Genomic DNA, 16895 nt, shown 5'->3' on the forward strand with positions numbered 1-16895 from the left:
TGATTTGGACAGCACAGTGCGCGCTCCCGACGCAGGGGAACAAATTCTCTGGGGCATACCGATCCTGGCACGACACCGGCGATCCAGCTGGATGGAAAGGGTGTTATGTTCGGGGGTGAGGAGGGGAGGATGGGTGCCGTGTTTAGGTCGGGAATAGGACTGCAGACCCCGCCGGCTCAGCTGCTGTCTCTGAGATCCCGTCGCTTATCAAGGACGCTTTTTCAGGGGAAGGGTGGGGGGCGTTCTGTTGCATTTTAATGTCGGGGGAGCTGGGAGGAGGTGGCTGGGAGGTGTAGTCGCAGTTAGTTTGGGGTTGTCCGTGTGCACTGTCATTAATTTGCAGTGGATGGATCCTGTGCTTGCTCGGGTAAAAAAAAGAAGAAGTCGTAGATCTTTTACGGAAGTTCACGAAACTTTCCGGTAAAACGGAAGAGTCCGTAGATTTTCTCTACTATTTACGGACATTCCTTCAACTCTAAAACGGAAAATTCCGTTTGTTCACAATACAATTTCTATGAATAGAAAAACTGAAAGTCGTGTTTATCATTTACAGACACTGGTTTTCACTGTAACTCATTAAATGTATTTCTTTATATCCTTATTATTCTGCCCCTCAGGTTAATTCTGAGGTATGTTTTATATAAGTTTGTTATATGATGGGTCACAATCGTTCTGTAATTAATTGTAGCAACGTGTCAGTAAATGTGTTTATTCCTGATCTTCTCTGGGCGAAGCCTGCCATCTAGTGGGCTGACAGGGTAGCGCCATGTAAGAGCTCAAGCAGTGGTTTTCTCCCAGCGCTCGACAGGGAAGGTCCATTTCTCCGTGTCTCTGTAAATTCCTGCATCTGTTGCTCTTGAAAAGGCATAATCTGTAAGTGTGGCGAAACGATTGATTGTTCTCACTTATTAAAACCTTGTTCAGTAAAGTAATGAGTTTCTTGTGTGTTTAGCGAGTTTGTTACATTACTAGCATAAGCTAAGCATAAGGTGTTAGCTGTATTTCTTGTCATGCTATGCGGGTGTATTGTCGATGCTGAGATTGTAGTGACTGTTTTCATAAGGCAACAATATTGAATGTAATCTTTGTGTATTTGTATGGAGAGTGAATACACTGTATTCTGTTTCTGTTATTACAGTTTTACCATAGAAAAATAAGGATCAGTAAAGCTCTGAAGAATGCGACACGGTCTCCTGAGTGTTTACTGAAGCCATTAATGTTTAGCTCTCTGCATAAGCTGGATAGAGACATTCAGCTGAGGGCAGAAGACCTATCCTTACACTTTGATACAGTTACAACCTATTACACCATCTGCTCAAAAATGTGTAAATTAAAACTTCATGAACAAAATAACTGACAGACATTAAAATGTGAAGATTTGTTTTTCCCTTGAAGTCAGTTTGTCCTCATGTAAACGTGTTCATGCACATTCAAGTGTTTTCTTCAAACAGGACACCTGACCAACAAACATGTAATAGTATTTGTACAGTAACAGTATCCAGAGTACTTTAGGTTCGAATCACCGCTGTGGTTGTTTGGGCTCAGCCAAACAGGTGTGGTTCACATCCATGTGTGTCCACTCATGATAAGGACACACATGTAGTCCTGCATTCACTTCATCAATGAATCCGAGTGAACGTTTGTCCTGCATTAACTCTGTGGGGTCTTCACCTCACAGTAACACGTGTGTTTGTTAACTGATGCTATATGAATAAAAGTGAACTACAGGTGTTCGTGAAACGTGTCTTTATTAGAACAGGACGGCTGGATGAGCACAGCCCTCTCAGCACAGGGCTGACACCACTTTGCCCTTTATAATAAATACAACACAAATATATTAGGACAGGTTACTAAACCAAGCTTACAGGTAAAAGGACATTTACTGAACTGACCGTGTCAGCTCTTGCTTTTCAAGGACAACGAGCAGCAAAGTACAGTTAGCAGAGTTTGTTCTGATGAAGACTTTAAACTGTAAACAGCAGCGCAGTGAACAAGGATCTGTGTCCACGAATGTGTCCTCTACTCATTTAAGCCAGACAGTGACTGCTGTCCTCCTCTGTGCTCTGAAACATGTTAAACATGGATCCGAGTGAAATGAAGAAAATGAATGTTTTTATCAGATATTAATAAGAACAGCGTCTCCCTGTTTGTTTTCTCTCGGTTTGTTGGTGATAATAATGTTTTTTTTTAGTAAAAATCATTAAGAATCTGTTTTCCTGTGAAAGAACTCGATGGGCTTTTAGAAAACAAAGTTTTATTGGATTTTATTTTTTCATTAAATAAATAGATAATAAAACGAAAAAGAAAACAGGTTTTGGCCACAGTAAAATGTGTCATGTATTTATAATTGTTTAAATACTTGAATTCAGACTTTGTGATTTTTCGTGTTGGAGCATCTTTTCTTCCTTTCACCCGCCTGTGTGAAAACAAAGCCCTGGGCTCCCTCTGATGGTTCGTTAGTTGAGGACAGGAGGCAGAAAGCGCAGGAGGACTCAATGCTCTTACGTTGAAGTTCTTCCGCTTCCTGTCTCGCTGCTATTGCGCTTCCCAAACGTCACTCGGTGGTTTCCAGGCTGCTGTTCGGGGGGCCGCCGCTGGAGGGCGCTGTGGGAGTTTATTAGTTAGGAGTTTTTTTAAATGCTTTTATTTCTGTGAACTCTGATGAAAAGCTGCAGAGCTGTGAGGAAATGTCTCAGCGACTCGCTTTAATAAAGTTTTTAGAATCAAAGGCTGCTGGTCTGACTGCGACTGTTGTTTATCACTGTTGGTGTGAAGTGCAGGCACGCAGCTGTAACAAAGTCAACATCACAACACTTTTTCAAACTTTATTGTCAGACTACACAAAGCTTCCACATGATGACGTGTTTATGACATTCACTCCAAATTATATACAAATCAAAGGTGCCGAGCCGTTTCCAAATACACAACCTGCTCCTTAAACACACGAGTCATCACGAAGCCTGTAACAAGCGTGCAAATCATCCGAAAGCGAAACACGTTCCCTGATGCAGAGTTAAGGTGCTGGAACAGAGACCAGGAGAGGAAACGGAGACAGGACGAGGGAGTGACGTCAAACCCAAAAAACCCGCTGAGCTCATTTTCACCCATTTTGTGGTGGAAAGTTCCAGACTCTTTGACTTTCAGTGCCAGTCCTCTGTGAACTGCCTGAGAACCATTATGGAGGGGTGTTACAGCCCAGTTTAGCAGATGGGGAGAGCTGTGGAAAAATCCCAGTGTGTCAGAGCGCTGCACGCTGGAAATGTGAGCGCGCTCTGTTTGTGTTTACCAGAGCAGATGGCATTCACAGACAGACTGCCTGTTGCATAACTACAAGTGTTTGTGCTCAGGAAGGAAGAGCAGGAGGAGCCTGACAGTCACCGAGGAGGGCAAACTCACCCAGCGGTTCTCCTTATTCCTGACTGGGTAAACTTGAAAACACAGACTGTATATAAAGATGGACAGCATGGCAATCGCCCTCTGGTGGCAGGTTGTGGTAAAAGTTATAAACTCCGCCCCCTCCAAATCAAAGTGATCTTAAACATTTTCTTCTCATGAGCAGTGCTTCTTATACTCAGGCTTTCACCACTAACCAGGTGACGTCAGCTGTTGGACAGGCCTAGAGACCAATCACAGACCATCTACGAGCCTCAGGTCGGCCCGGAAAAATGAGGATTCTCCAGCTGGCTGGTGAAGCACTAAACCTCCCTGTGACCCTGTCTCCACTTTCAACTGAAGTTCCACCTACAACCACTAGAGGGCTGCAAACAGCCAGAAAATAAAGAAGAACGTTTGTTTTGGTCATTTAGGGGCTGCTTCAAACAGCAACAGCCCATCAAAGGTTTATATGGACTGTTACAGTATAAGAAATGATAAATGTATCTTTATAGCTTATGGTTTAACTCAGGAGCAGCTTTCAGTTCTGTCTTTGACCACCAGAGTGTGAGGAACTACCAGGACATTAGCAAACATGCACTGATTTGCCTGACAGCCTCGGTCGTGTGGCTGCAGCACAGCGACACCTGCAGAGCCGAAACTGAACTGTTTCAGAACAGAGAAACTCCAGGAAACTGAACCCTCTGTTCACATCAGACTTTTGTGCATGAGATCAAACCCAGTTTAAGAAAAAGGGCTAATCCCTCCACCTGGCCCTGATTAAGTCGAACGTGCTAGCTTGGACTCTGGCCATGTGTGTGCACTTTGTAGCTGTCCTGCTGTGAATGAGAATTAGAACCTGGAAGCGAATCAAAGCATTTCTGACGCACATCGTTTTGGACTCTAAGGTTGGTGTTTGTAAAAGTGAGCTGTGCTCTGTGCACGTTTCAAATATTTCTGTTCGCGGGAACATTTCCTCACACAGAGGCGCTGAGCAGCGTGCAAATTCCCGACATGTAATTAAGGATAGAGGCCAGCGTGTGCTGGGCGTGGACCTGAACTCTGACTCTCTGCTCTGAATCCTCACTGGACGGGTTTAACACACACACAGACACACACGCACACAGATACGCACACACACACACACACGTTTATGTGCACACAGAGGTGTTTGTGCAAGGAGGTCTCACAGAGCCTCTCAGGACTCGAGCAGGAGGACAGCGAGAGCATGAAAGCTCCTCGGCCTTAAAGCGAGTGTGAAACAAACACGTTCCGTTTGCGCTGTGCTGACCGACAGCTGCGCAGCCCCGCCCACATGCTCATCCAGCTCATCAGAGCCCGAGTCATGGTCGCTGTCCAAACGAGTGAGCGGTGTTGGCTGCTGATGGAGGATCCTAATGCTGGCACTCGTGTTCTTCATTTTAACCTGTTTCAAAACAACTTGTTTTATGAGGCCATCTGCTCTCAATCAGAGCAGCTGGGAAAACGCGGCAGAGCGCCTGCCGAGCTCTCCGACCTCAGCAGACCCTGCTGCTGTCGGACATGTTTACATTCAGAGGCGTCGTCCTTAAACCGACACAGCGGTGTGTATGAGTAATGTTTCAAAGACAGAGCGGCAGACGCGCTCGTCCCGCTCTGGACAGCGTTCACTGTGGCCAGCTGCCACAGTACGTCTTGTTTTCATCTTAATAATCTGCACCGACAGGATTTCATCATGTGGCACACAAATGTTCTTCCACAAGGCCGTTATGTAACGCAGATCTGCAGGAAGCCAACGCGCCCTCGTTCTAACTGCAGCAGACAGAGTCACCACATTCATACTCTTTAGTGTCTGTGAGCGATTCTCCTGCTCGATGTGCATCAGGCGCATCTGTGCAACACCTCTGACAGACCTCCTGCACAGCTCAGCTGCTGGCTCGCTGCTGAACGCTGGTTTGAGTTTGAAACCACTCAGAGCACTCATCATTTGATGCTCTGAAAATGAGACTGGAGGAGTTCTCAACTTAAAGTAAAGACGTGAATCTGAAAGTGGCTTCAGCGCTTTGTCGTGCAAATTCATTCTCAGAATTGTCTTAATGTTGATTTATTATCTCGCCAAATGAAACTGAGTGCTGAGCTGCATGCCCAGGATGCACCTGAAGAGGTTTTGTATGGGGTTTATTTTTGGCTCTTTTGAAGCATGAATTCTGGAGGTGTGAGCCTCTGTGAGATTCTGCACGTCTCTAGAGATTAGGGTTGGGCGACTGGATGACTATATCGTCTATCAACGATAGGCTGAGCCCAACGGTTACATCCTTAGGTTTACCGCTTTCATCCCAAATTGGCGACGTTATATTTTTTTAGTGCGGTCAGTGTTAACGCGCCATCATCACGATTAACGCGATTAACAATGAACCCATCTGGAGCGCAAACTGAGTCAAAATCCCTGAAATGTCTCTGTCAACGCATTTCGGGCAGTTTGTCCAAAGTTTGTTCAATCTGCGCTCCAGATGGGTTGAGTGCATTAAAAAAGTTTAATCGCATTAATCGTGATGACCGTGTTAACGCCGACAGCCCTATTAGTTCGTCCATGTTTGTACTTCTGCGGAAATCAGTCTGTGCATGATTACATTGCTCCGCCCATCAAAAAGTCTGTGCATGCGCGAATATATTGCCCATCGTTGATTATTGGACTGATGATTGTCGGTTGGAAAACTTTTACATATCGCCCAACCCTACTAGAGATCTGTTATGAAATCTGTTTCCTAAAGATATTCCTGCAGTTGTGGCTGTGATGATGAGGATGGCGTGGTTCATCAGTAAAAGTGTTCAGTGAGCCCTGTTGTGTCTCTGATTTGTGTTTTTGCTGTAAGTTGTCGCCCATGTAAGTCTAAGAACTGAGAAAGAGACGGAGCACCTGGACAGGACGGAGCGCTAACACCCAGCGAAGTGGAGGCAGAGCCTGGATCTCTTCTGTCTCTGGGAACAATCGTGTTGTTTGTCTCATAGATTCAGGAAGCCTGCAGACCGCAGGCTGTCTGCCCAGTAATGACTTCACAGTTACAGTTGTTTAATGGCACCTGAATGAACCACAGCTTTTGGTAACAGTTACGCTGCAGTCCATAATGTCTGAGCGAGGTCTAAAGGCTGTGAAACGGCTTGTGGTCGATGGCCGCTGACGTGAACCTTCAGTTCATGAAACGCTGACAGATGTAAACTTGAGGATAAAAGTGAGCGCAGAGACAGCGGAGATCACCGCTCGGCTCACAGGAGCAGCCTGAGTCATGTTAGCACCTCGTCCCCTTCCAGCTGTTTCACACTCGGGCCATTTTTCCATGGAGTCATCCTCGCCCACTATTACTAAGGATTTACAAATCACTTACATGCCACTCACACACCAAACCATTAAAATCCCCCAGCTTCAGTTTCCTGATGAGACACTCTTTATAAACTGTGGGTGAAAGGCTTTATGAACCACTAACACCAACCAATTGGTAAAATGCTAAAAAGGCTAATTTTCACTATCTGTGACAGGTCAGAGTATCTTGACGGACACTGAGAGGTTAGCTGTAAAGCATCTGCAGATGTTTAGACTCAATGAGACTCCAACAGGTCCTGGTAGTGGGAATTCCTGTTAACCTGACATGAAGCTTAAACCTAACCTATGAAGGATGATGATTAATAAAGCTATGAGTTTCTACTGCGGTGCGTTACACGGTACCACAGTGGACGGTCAGAGTGTGTACATGCATGTGAAACCCCTGTGGCTTCACGCGGCTGTCCTCTTATCCAATCAGAGTGCAAACATTCCCAAACCTCGTTACAGGATCAGAGCATCAGAGGCACTTCATCTCCAGGACAGGAGCAGCAGCAGGAAGGGAACTCGTCCCACAAACAAGTGCCATCCGTTTCCAGGTTCAGTACACGAAGGTCACCAGCAGGTCCTGCAGGCGGTCTGCAGCCATCTCAGCCGGGTCATCAGAGGGGGGCAGGGAAACGCGCAGCAGGGGGAAGTGCTGGGAGAGGGTGGGGGCAGGCGGTCCTGCCACGCTGTATGCCTTCAGGGCAGAGAGCCCGTTCAGCACGGCCACGTCCACGAAGGTCACGTGCAGGAAGGAGGAGGAGCCAAAGGAAAGGGTGTCCAGCTCCGCTGTGACCCCCGCTGGGGGGGAGAGGGTCATTTCCTGGTCAGGGTATGGAGCCTGCGGCACGGCGCTGTGAATCCCGAGGGTCTGCAGACCCCGCAGAGCCAGGTACCGGCTGTCCACAGGTTTGATCCCGCAGAACGAAAGGCGCAGGTGGCCCACCACGCTGCCGTTCAGCAGCTCCTCCAGGACCCAGAGCTCCTTCACCCACACCGCCAGCAGCCCCGCCTCCCGCAGCCTAGCGGGGGGCAGGGCGGAGCGTGGCACGCTGTGGCAGCGGCACAGAGAGTTCGCCAGCACTTCGTCGCAGTCCCTGATGGGGGCAGAGCAACTGCAGTTACGCAGGCTGCGGCTAGTCGCGGCGCCGCTCTCGTAGAGTAGCGTCGTATTGGCCCTCGGGGAAGCTGCATGTGTGGGGGCGGAGCTTGTCGTCTGGGGGCGGGCGGCAGTCAGGAAGAACAGCAAGCACAGTGACCATGGCAACAGGGCAAAGACTGAGACTGGAGACATCTCCATGGAGACCAAACGGACTACATCTTCACCAGGTGGAGAGAGAGGACCAACCTGAGAACACATGGGGGGGGGGGAGGTTAGCATGCACAGCACCAGAGAAAAGCTCGACTCACACACACACACACACACACACACACCACACAAACACACACGCACACACACACACAAAACACACACACACACACACACACACAAAAACACATACACACACACACACACACACACACACACCACACACACACACACACAAAACACATACACACACACACAGACACTTGTTTGCATATCTTAGTAAGGACATCTAAATGATGTTGCTATCATCATGACATCATTTCCCACTTACCCTAACCCTCAGCCTAACTCTAACCATAACTGTAACCCTGACACTAAAACCACATTTAGAGCCTCAGAAATGTCTTCAAACTCGTGGGGACGGCGTTTTGTCCGCATAAGGACTGTTGGTCCTCACAAGTATAGCAGCATGCCAGTTTTTGGTCCCCACAAAGATGTCTGAACATGGTACACACACACAGAGTCAGAGACACACATACACACAGCTTTATGGGCTGGTTTCCTTCCAGGCCTCGGGCTGGCGCTGGGTTGATGGAAGTTTCCTGTGCCACGCTGCGCTGCGGTCAGTGCGGCTGCGTCCCACCATGTTAAACGCTCAGGAATGATGAAACACTGCTCTCTTTATTCTCCGGCTCAGCAGCTGTGGAAAAGTGGACTGAATAAGCAGTCTAGACCTCCAGAGTCAAACTTTCCCTGCTTTTTCTCCGAAGGAAACTTTCCAGAGTTTATGTCAGACAAAGTCGAATCAGTTTTCCAAAAAACACAAAGAAGTGATGCATTCAGTAAGGTCACAGCCATTTCTTATACTTCACTAATAACTTTAAACGCAAAGTTTCTGCAGACATCACTCGACCTGTGACACGTCTGAAACCTGAAATCATTACGTTGTTGTGGAAAGGTCAGGGGTCACTTTAGACCCTGCTGCTGTTGTAAACACTTGACAATCAGACAAACACAATGATGTGCTCACTTCTCCTGTCGGCACTCGGAGTAATTTTCCTGCAGTTTCAGCAGAGGCTGAGACACTGGGATCATTGTTCCCACATTGAGCGCTGTGAGGACAACCCGAGGAGGAAGGAGGAATTCTTCACATGTGAACTCTCGCTCTGCTGCCACGCCGAAGTCACCAGCATCACCTCACAGCCTCTGACATCGATCGGCCCTCCGATTGGCCACACTGACAGAGCATTATCCTGTGCAGATGCAGGGATTTTTCAGCGACAGGACCGAGAACATCTGGCTGTGTTTGCTTCACATGTTCTAGGGCTTTAAAGTAAAGTCTGTGAGAGCTCCATCCATCATCCATCAAACCTCTGTGAGATTCTGCACGTCTCTAGAGATTAGGGTTGGGCGACTGGATGAATATATCGTCTATCAACGATAGGCTGAGCCCAACGGTTACATCCTTAGGTTTACCGCTTTCATCCCAAATTGGCGACGTTATATTTTTTTAGTGCTGTCAGTGTTAACGCGCCATCATCACGACTAACGCGATTAACAATGAACCCATCTGGAGCGCAAACTGAGTCAAAATCCCTGAAATGTCTCTGTCAACGCATTTCGGGCAGTTTGTCCAAAGTTTGTTCAATCTGCGCTCCAGATGGGTTGAGTGCATTAAAAAAGTTTAATCGCATTAATCGTGATGACCGTGTTAACGCCGACAGCCCTATTAGTTCGTCCATGTTTGTACTTCTGCGGAAATCAGTCCATGCATGATTACATTGCTCCGCCCATCAAAAAGTCTGTGCATGCGCGAATATATTGCCCATCGTTGATTATTGGACTGATGATTGTCGGTTGGAAAACTTTTACATATCGCCCAACCCTACTAGAGATCTGTTATGAAATCTGTTTCCTAAAGATATTCCTGCAGTTGTGGCTGTGATGATGAGGATGGCGTGGTTCATCAGTAAAAGTGTTCAGTGAGCCCTGTTGTGTCTCTGATTTGTGTTTTTGCTGTAAGTTGTCGCCCATGTAAGTCTAAGAACTGAGAAAGAGACGGAGCACCTGGACAGGACGGAGCGCTAACACCCAGCGAAGTGGAGGCAGAGCCTGGATCTCTTCTGTCTCTGGGAACCAATCCATCCGTCATCCATCAAACCATCCATCCATCATCCATCAAACCATCCATCCATCCATCATACCATCCATCCATCATCCATCCATCCATCCATCCATCCATCCATCCATCCATCCATCCATCCATCCATCCATCCATCATCCATCCATCCAGCCGTGACAGGATCAAGAAAACCTTGCTGTGTTTGCTTCAGATGTTCTGGGGCTTGAAATTAAAGTCTGTGAGAGCTGAGCTGTGGCGAGATGTTCAACTTCCTGTTTACATTCATTAAAATCATTTCATTTACTCGCTTTACGCCCCAAATGAAACGGTGAACACATCCAGACTCACAGGCAGGTGTTTCACAAGTTTGTGTTTGCTTTTCGTTTGGTTTGTGTCCACACAGACGTACAAACAGATTCAAGGATCAGGATTACTGAATATTTAAGTGAACTTGGAAACTTGGAACCAATAAAACAGTTTACCTGGAACAATTTGACTTTTTTTTTGAAAGAACAGTTTTCATGTTCCCACCAGCCTCCAATGAGCCACAACCACCAACAAATGACAGTGCTCTGAGAACATGATTGGACTGTGAGGGCACACGAGGAGGAGGTACGAACCACTGGCAATGACCCCGACGTAAACACATCGATGAAACGCTCGCTAACTGCGCTCCACGTGACAGGAAGAGCTTGTGGTAGATGGAAAGTGCTGATGTGGGCACACGGTGGTAAAGGTAAGCTTTAAGTGGCCCGAGACAACATCACAGGAAGTTTCAGTTTCATCCTGTGACAGAGTGTGGTTAGTTAGTCTAGTTAAAGTAAACGGTTAAACCACTGTTCTTCTTATTAAAGTTCCACTGAAATCATCACTGAGGCGATGCCTGTGCTAACATCTGACTTTGAGTCATGAGGTCTGCCATCACTCAGTATGTCCCTACCATCATAAATATCATTATCTCAGCTCTCTGTGAACTATTGAGGCACGATTTTAAGGTGATATTGTGCTGCTCTGCTAACCTGCTCATGTTTCTAATAAAGCTCTGCTGTTCTTCGCTCTGTTTTCGTCGGTTTTGTTGTGTTTCAGATTGTCGTTTTACTGAGCACTGTTTCTCTGGGACCTTTGGAAAACCAGAGATTATGGAGATGTCATAAATGTCAACAACAAACATGACATTGGCTCTGAAAGCATCAGTGAGGCAGACCTTTCAGAGGTTTTCACATATTTGTGTTGTGGTGTTTTCTGTGTTGTAAGTCTGAAGCTGCACTGATCCCAGGTCAGTTTGTAGTTGAGAACACGCCTGTGCTGAGCTTGTGCTCCAAGTGCTGATGCAGTTTAAATGCTTCACTCGGTCTGTATTTATATGCTGAGTGGGATCCGTCGCTCTTTGGGATCGCGCTCGGCTTTATCGTGTTTTGCTCCCTCGTCTGAAGCCGACTGCAGACTGTTGGGATATAAAACGATCAGTGGCTTTACGAGGCCGACCCAGCTCTGCTCGAAGTGCTTCTGCACTCACGGCTTCGGCAAACACTTCTCAGCTCTGCACGTGGCTTTAGCAGCCACAGGGGACGCTATTTATAGAAATGTTCCCACTCTTTGTTTCTGGGAAGATCTTTTTTCAGAACACAAACCGGTAACCTGTCAGCCTTTTATGGATTTCAGTGCAGTGTAAAAAAGTGTGAGTGTGTGTGTGTGTGTGTGTGTAGTAAAGTCAACCTTTTACTCGTTTATAAAGGCTGGATAGGCTCGCCATGACATCACACACTACTTTAGACACTTCACGGTCAGCACCATCTTTTATTTGGAGCTGAACAGATAGGAACATTGCACACACACACACACACACACACACACACACACACACACACACACACACAGGGATACCTGTTCAATTCAATTCAATTCAATTCAATTTTATTTATATAGCGCCAAATCACAACAAAAGTCGCCTCAAGGCGCTTTATATTGTACAGTGTTCACAACACTTCATAATCACTCAGGCTTCCTGAGCAGTCTGTTGGTACAGTGACCTCACAGCAGCCATATTATTGATATTGACATGATGCCATTAAAAATGCTCCAACAGCACGAACACGGTGCAGAGGTCCAGTTCATGTGAAGCTAGCAGACAGCTAGCAGCTACAGCCACCTGTGTCACCATCCACCTGTCAGAGGCTACGCCCCTGATTAAGGCCTTATGCTTATGTTTGTTTCTGCTGTAAAGTTGGATCTTCTAACATGGGAGTCTGTGGGACTGCCTCCCTGCTGGAGCCTCTGCTGGACGTTAGAGGAACTGCAGCGTTGGCTGGCGTCTGCTCTTTTTTCCAGTTGAATGCACTAATTAAACTCAAGTGTTTAATTTGGATGTTAATTAGCAGGTAACAAGGTGGCAGGTGTTGATTTGTCAAACTTTGGATTCTACAAGTCAGAGTGGCCAGCTCCATCTTTTATATACAGTCTGTAGAGTAAAGCGGTTAAATCGAGCCGTCGACCATGAAAGTTTCTGGTGAGATGACTGTGCGGCTATAAATAAACGTGACTTCAGCGTGGCTGGTTTACAGTAGCAGCTGCCCTCCGTCCCCTCCATCCTCCACCGTCTTACCTCACTGCTAATATTAGTCATAGTCTTTCCAGCTGTTCCCAGCATCCAGCCCTCCCACTCATGATACCAGTCACTTTCTGTGTGTGTTCCCTCGCTCTCTCCACTACTCCCTTTCCTCCATCTCCATCTGTAATCCTGCAACGAGCTGCAGCTGCAGGGCCGGATGCTGGAAATCGACCACTGAAAACACATTCCACACTCTGACACGACACTCTTCTTCCTCTCATGTGATTGTATGTCATATTTGTGCTCTTTTAAAGCATCTTCGTTCAGTAAATATCTGTCACATGTGTGCGACAAAGACAAACATGTTGCTCGGACCACAATAGGCGAGCGGCGGCTGACCCGAGGACAGAAAAGCGACAGTGAAACGAGCTGGACGGGGTTAAAGCGTATGAGTGCGAGGTGGCCGCCACTCGTTAAAGGAGAGGCTCAGCACATTCCTCTGACATCATGCTCTGCCACAGGCACCCACCCTAATCCGCCCTTCCTTTCTCCTTCTTCCAGCTACAGCTCGTTTCTTCCTCCATCTCCCTCTGAGCAGCTGCAGCTTCACAGGCAGAGCTGAAAGTCTCACAGCTCTGAACACTGAACGTAAAACCGATTATCTAACATGATTTATTGACTTATCCCTGAGCGGTTCACCGTGTTCCTGTGACCCAGTGGGCTGCATCATGTGCTCTTTTAACCACCAAGCTCAGGCCTTTATTGTGGCGTCTTCATGGTAACCGTCGCCAAAACAGCTCACAGTCACACCATCATCCATCAGACATTTAAATTTGGTTAAAAACTGTGTTCCCCACAGGACAACAAGACGAGCCCAGACATGTCTGACAGCGAGAGCCACGTTTTGGCTTTGATGATGATTGAACACCTTAAAACAAAGTTTACCTGCTGCAAACATCGATTATATGAGCCCAGCACTTTTATTCTATCTTCCTACCATCACAGTTATGGAGGCTGTGCTGTGATGATTACATATGTTATGGTAACAAATCCCAAAGCGCAGGAAGAGAAAGTCATTCATTATTATTATCCATTATTACGAAGGTCCAAGTAAAGTTTACAAGGTCGATCGATGTAGGCGAGGATGAAGAGAATGAGAACAATAAAAGATGATCAGCCTTCAAAGGAACGCAGGAAGCTAATGATCAGGCTTTTTGTCTGCTGTGGTCTGAATCAGTTGGAGCTTTGGTGTCTGTTCACACAGAGTGAAACACAATGCGTCACTATGAACCAGGTGGGAACGTTCAGTCTGCTTATTGGCCAGGTGTGTTTGAGGCAGGAGCGACAAAGGTAAACACAGGAAGGAGGCGCTGTGTTCTGCCCTCTGTGTACGCCACACACCACGATTGTTTGGAACTGAGCCGAGACCTCGTCCAACCTGAGTAACCAGCTCAGGTGTGAAAAACCCACACTAAAGAAGACATCAGACAATAAGATGAAAAAACACTAAAAACAATTATGGGCTAAAATATTCAAATCAAAAAAGTCCAAAAATCAGAATCTGTAATCTCAGTGTGCGGGGAGGCGAACGAGGAGAGGCCAAAGAAAAGCCCGGGTAATCATCCATGAATAATAATCTGCTGGTGTCCAGCGTTCTCAGCTGGTCAGCCTCTCATATGTAACAGGCAGAGCGGTGCAGGCACATGCTAACATGTCTTTAGCCTCGTCTCTCTCCTGTCAGTGAGACCAAATTAAACCACAATGTTTGTAACAACAAACCTAATGAGACACTGACACCCCGTCACCCAACTGAACAGGGATATTTTAGATTAGATAACAAAGGAAACAAGGCTACAGATATCCAGAGCTCAGAGCCTCGGTATGAGCAATGAAAGGATGAAGGCAGTCAGCTGTTGAAAGCAGATCCAGGAACTGACTGGAGTTTGGCGGAAATCATAAAGTTTAAGCATTTCTTTCATTATGAAAATACAGTTCTTGTTAAGAATATCGGTGTCAGCAGGTCATCGTTAGAGAAAAATCTGAATGCATCTCTAGTTTGGAAGCGCTGGGGCTGCATGTGTTTAGAAAGGCTCAGAGATCCAGACGTAGACCCAGAGAGCTTACATCCAGCAGCAGAATGATATTTCTCTCATACCAATATGAGCAGATGTTTGAGTAAAACACTGATTTGGGGGAAATTGTTGAGCAGCCTGAGGCGTACCGGGTTAATCTGCAGTTCCATCTCTAAGACCAGCTGAGTAAAGAGAGATGACTGAAGACGCTGTGAGGCTCTCAGTGACGGCGTCTCCCTTCTTCGTGGTTACGAGTGTTGTTTCAGTGCTGATGAAGAGCTTCCTGTGTGTGGAGCGTGTTTACGCGTCACTGACCTCCATCCGCCTTTCACTGGAGGTTTAAATCTCTGCTGCTCCAGATGCCCCCCCCCCAATACTTTTCCCCGCATTGAAACTGTGGCCTCTTTATTTTTAACCCTCTCGAGGCAGGCGTTGCTGATTTGCAACAGTTAAAAACTAACAACCTGATTACCCCACATACACATTTTATGAGTTTTTTTTACTCAGAAGTACCACTGCAGGACTTGGTTGTGCATTAGCAACAAAAACTTAATTTGAGCCTGAGATGGTTAAGTAGACGCCAGGCTGTGAAACTAAACTCCAGACTCTTACACCTGGGCATCATCCATCTATCCATTCATGCATCGATCCATCACCCATCCAGACTTAAAGACGACCTCTCACAGGGTCAAACATACGATCTGACAGTAAGATTAATTTAAAAGAGTACATATATGTACTTTGCCTCAAAGAAACCTCTACAATCTTGCCATCTTCAAGTTTCCTTTAAATGACTAATAGATTTTTATCATTACGAGTTCTTGTACTTGTATCCACTTGTGAGAGATTTCCTTGGAATATCAAAATATCCGCTGCATCTGTGTGAAGAAGTGTTTCTCTGTGTCTGTGGAACCTGAAGGTCTCAGATCCTGGAGCTCTTCAAAGTGTGCTCAAGCTTTAAAATGATCACATATAGAGGCTGGGACATTCACAGCAGTGAATCTCTCTGAGCCGTTCTCCTGGCCAGGCTCTAACAGCGCACACGTAAAAAGTCAGTAAAATGTGGGCTGTCCACCGACTCAAACGTGAAGTGTGAAACTGCGCTGGCTTCAGATCACGTTACCGTCAGAGGAACAGCCCTCTGGCTGCTGCAGGAGCTCCTGATTGTTAAAAGATGGAAGAAATGAATTCCGAGTTTAAATGAAGCCAGTGAGCTCAGGGTTTACTTTGATGCTGAAGCTCCTGGACGTGATGACTCGACCCGAAGAGGTCAGAACATGCGGTGAGTCCGTGGGTTTAGCTGTGAGCGGCCATCAGGACAGACAGGTGATGACTCAGCTTTCTGCTGGTTTCTCTGTGATCTCAGCAGCGTCTGCTTCTCACTACTGACCTGACCGATCCTCTGGACCCACCATCGCAGCTCCAGTCACACACACTCAGTCACAGACATCAGTGTGTGTGTGAGTGTGTGTGTGTGTGTGTGTGCACTCACATGTGCGGCTCACAGCGGGTTCAGGTGGCACGGAGCTGCCGTGTGGCTCCGGGCTGATCGTCCTGCTTCCTGTGGCGGTGAGAGCAGCAGCAGCGTCCACATCTGTCTGCAGGCTGGCAGGAAACACTCATCCCTCTGCCTGCGAGCAGGGAGGGAGGGAGAGGAGGTCGGGATGGAGGCAGAGCAGGGCTGAGAGGAGGAAGGAGGCGAAGGAGCCCTACTCTCTGCACACTGTGTGGAAACTTTCCTCATCAGATGGAAGAGCGTGGCCAGCTCCCTGTCAGTGTTCTCTGCCCGCTTCTGCATCTGCGCCTCCTCCTCAGCCTCACTCTCCTCCTCCTATGGACCCGCCTCCTGTCCACCAGGACGCAGAGCGTCTTCTCCATCAAACGTTTAAGAATGCAGCCATCTCGTGGCTCCTCAGGTCATTACAGGGGGAACAGGGCAGAAGCATTAAAAGAATCCTCGCTTCAGACTGCAGGACATGAAATGTCCCAAACCTGGCACATGTAGGACGGCCCTGTAATGACTCAGATATCAGCTGAGCATCTGAAGGTGGAACAATACTAAGTTTAACTTCCACCAGCTGCTTTTTAAAATTCTCCTCCAGATGTGTCGCTGACAGTAAGAATGAGAGGCT

The 16895-nt window shown here is 47.1% G+C and overlaps 1 protein-coding gene and 2 long non-coding RNA genes across 5 annotated transcripts in view; 1 reads left to right on the forward strand and 2 right to left on the reverse strand.

The window, feature by feature from the left end:
• Positions 1 to 1730, forward strand: part of LOC109197498 (uncharacterized) — a 1980-nt gene extending 250 nt beyond the window's left edge. The window contains exons 1-2 of the long non-coding RNA XR_002058553.2: positions 1 to 873; positions 1139 to 1730. The exon at positions 1 to 873 is cut by the window's left edge and continues 250 nt beyond it. This is a non-coding gene — a long non-coding RNA (uncharacterized LOC109197498). The remainder of the gene's footprint in view (positions 874 to 1138) is intronic.
• A 1081-nt stretch (positions 1731 to 2811) lies between these two features.
• LOC102079269 (uncharacterized) lies at positions 2812 to 10176 on the reverse strand. The gene is made up of 2 exons (XR_265967.4): positions 9393 to 10176; positions 2812 to 5572 (listed from the first exon to the last, which is right to left on the reverse strand). It is a non-coding gene; the product is annotated as an uncharacterized LOC102079269 (long non-coding RNA).
• On the reverse strand, positions 2813 to 16573 carry LOC102079048 (uncharacterized protein C21orf62 homolog). 3 transcript variants are annotated; one of them, XM_019353237.2, is made up of 3 exons: positions 16256 to 16573; positions 8565 to 8721; positions 2813 to 8060 (listed from the first exon to the last, which is right to left on the reverse strand). In XM_019353237.2, the coding sequence occupies exon 3, from the start codon at positions 8010 to 8012 to the stop codon at positions 7269 to 7271; it is 744 nt and encodes a 247-aa protein (XP_019208782.1). In that variant the 5' UTR covers positions 8013 to 8060; positions 8565 to 8721; positions 16256 to 16573; the 3' UTR covers positions 2813 to 7268. The 3 variants fall into 3 exon arrangements, with proteins under 3 accessions (XP_019208782.1, XP_025759659.1, XP_005450428.1); XM_025903874.1 differs by having other exon boundaries at positions 8561 to 8721; XM_005450371.4 differs by lacking the exon at positions 8565 to 8721 and having other exon boundaries at positions 16256 to 16570.
• Between the last annotated feature and the right edge of the window lie 322 nt (positions 16574 to 16895).

Source organism: Oreochromis niloticus, linkage group LG16 (genome assembly GCF_001858045.2).
Source record: "Oreochromis niloticus isolate F11D_XX linkage group LG16, O_niloticus_UMD_NMBU, whole genome shotgun sequence".
Taxonomy (NCBI): Eukaryota; Metazoa; Chordata; class Actinopteri; order Cichliformes; family Cichlidae; genus Oreochromis; species Oreochromis niloticus.

Excerpts from the sequence above, each read along its gene's own strand:
- LOC102079048 (XM_019353237.2), bottom strand. The coding sequence starts at position 8,012 with ATGGAGATGTCTCCAGTCTCAGTCTTTGCCCTGTTGCCATGGTCACTG.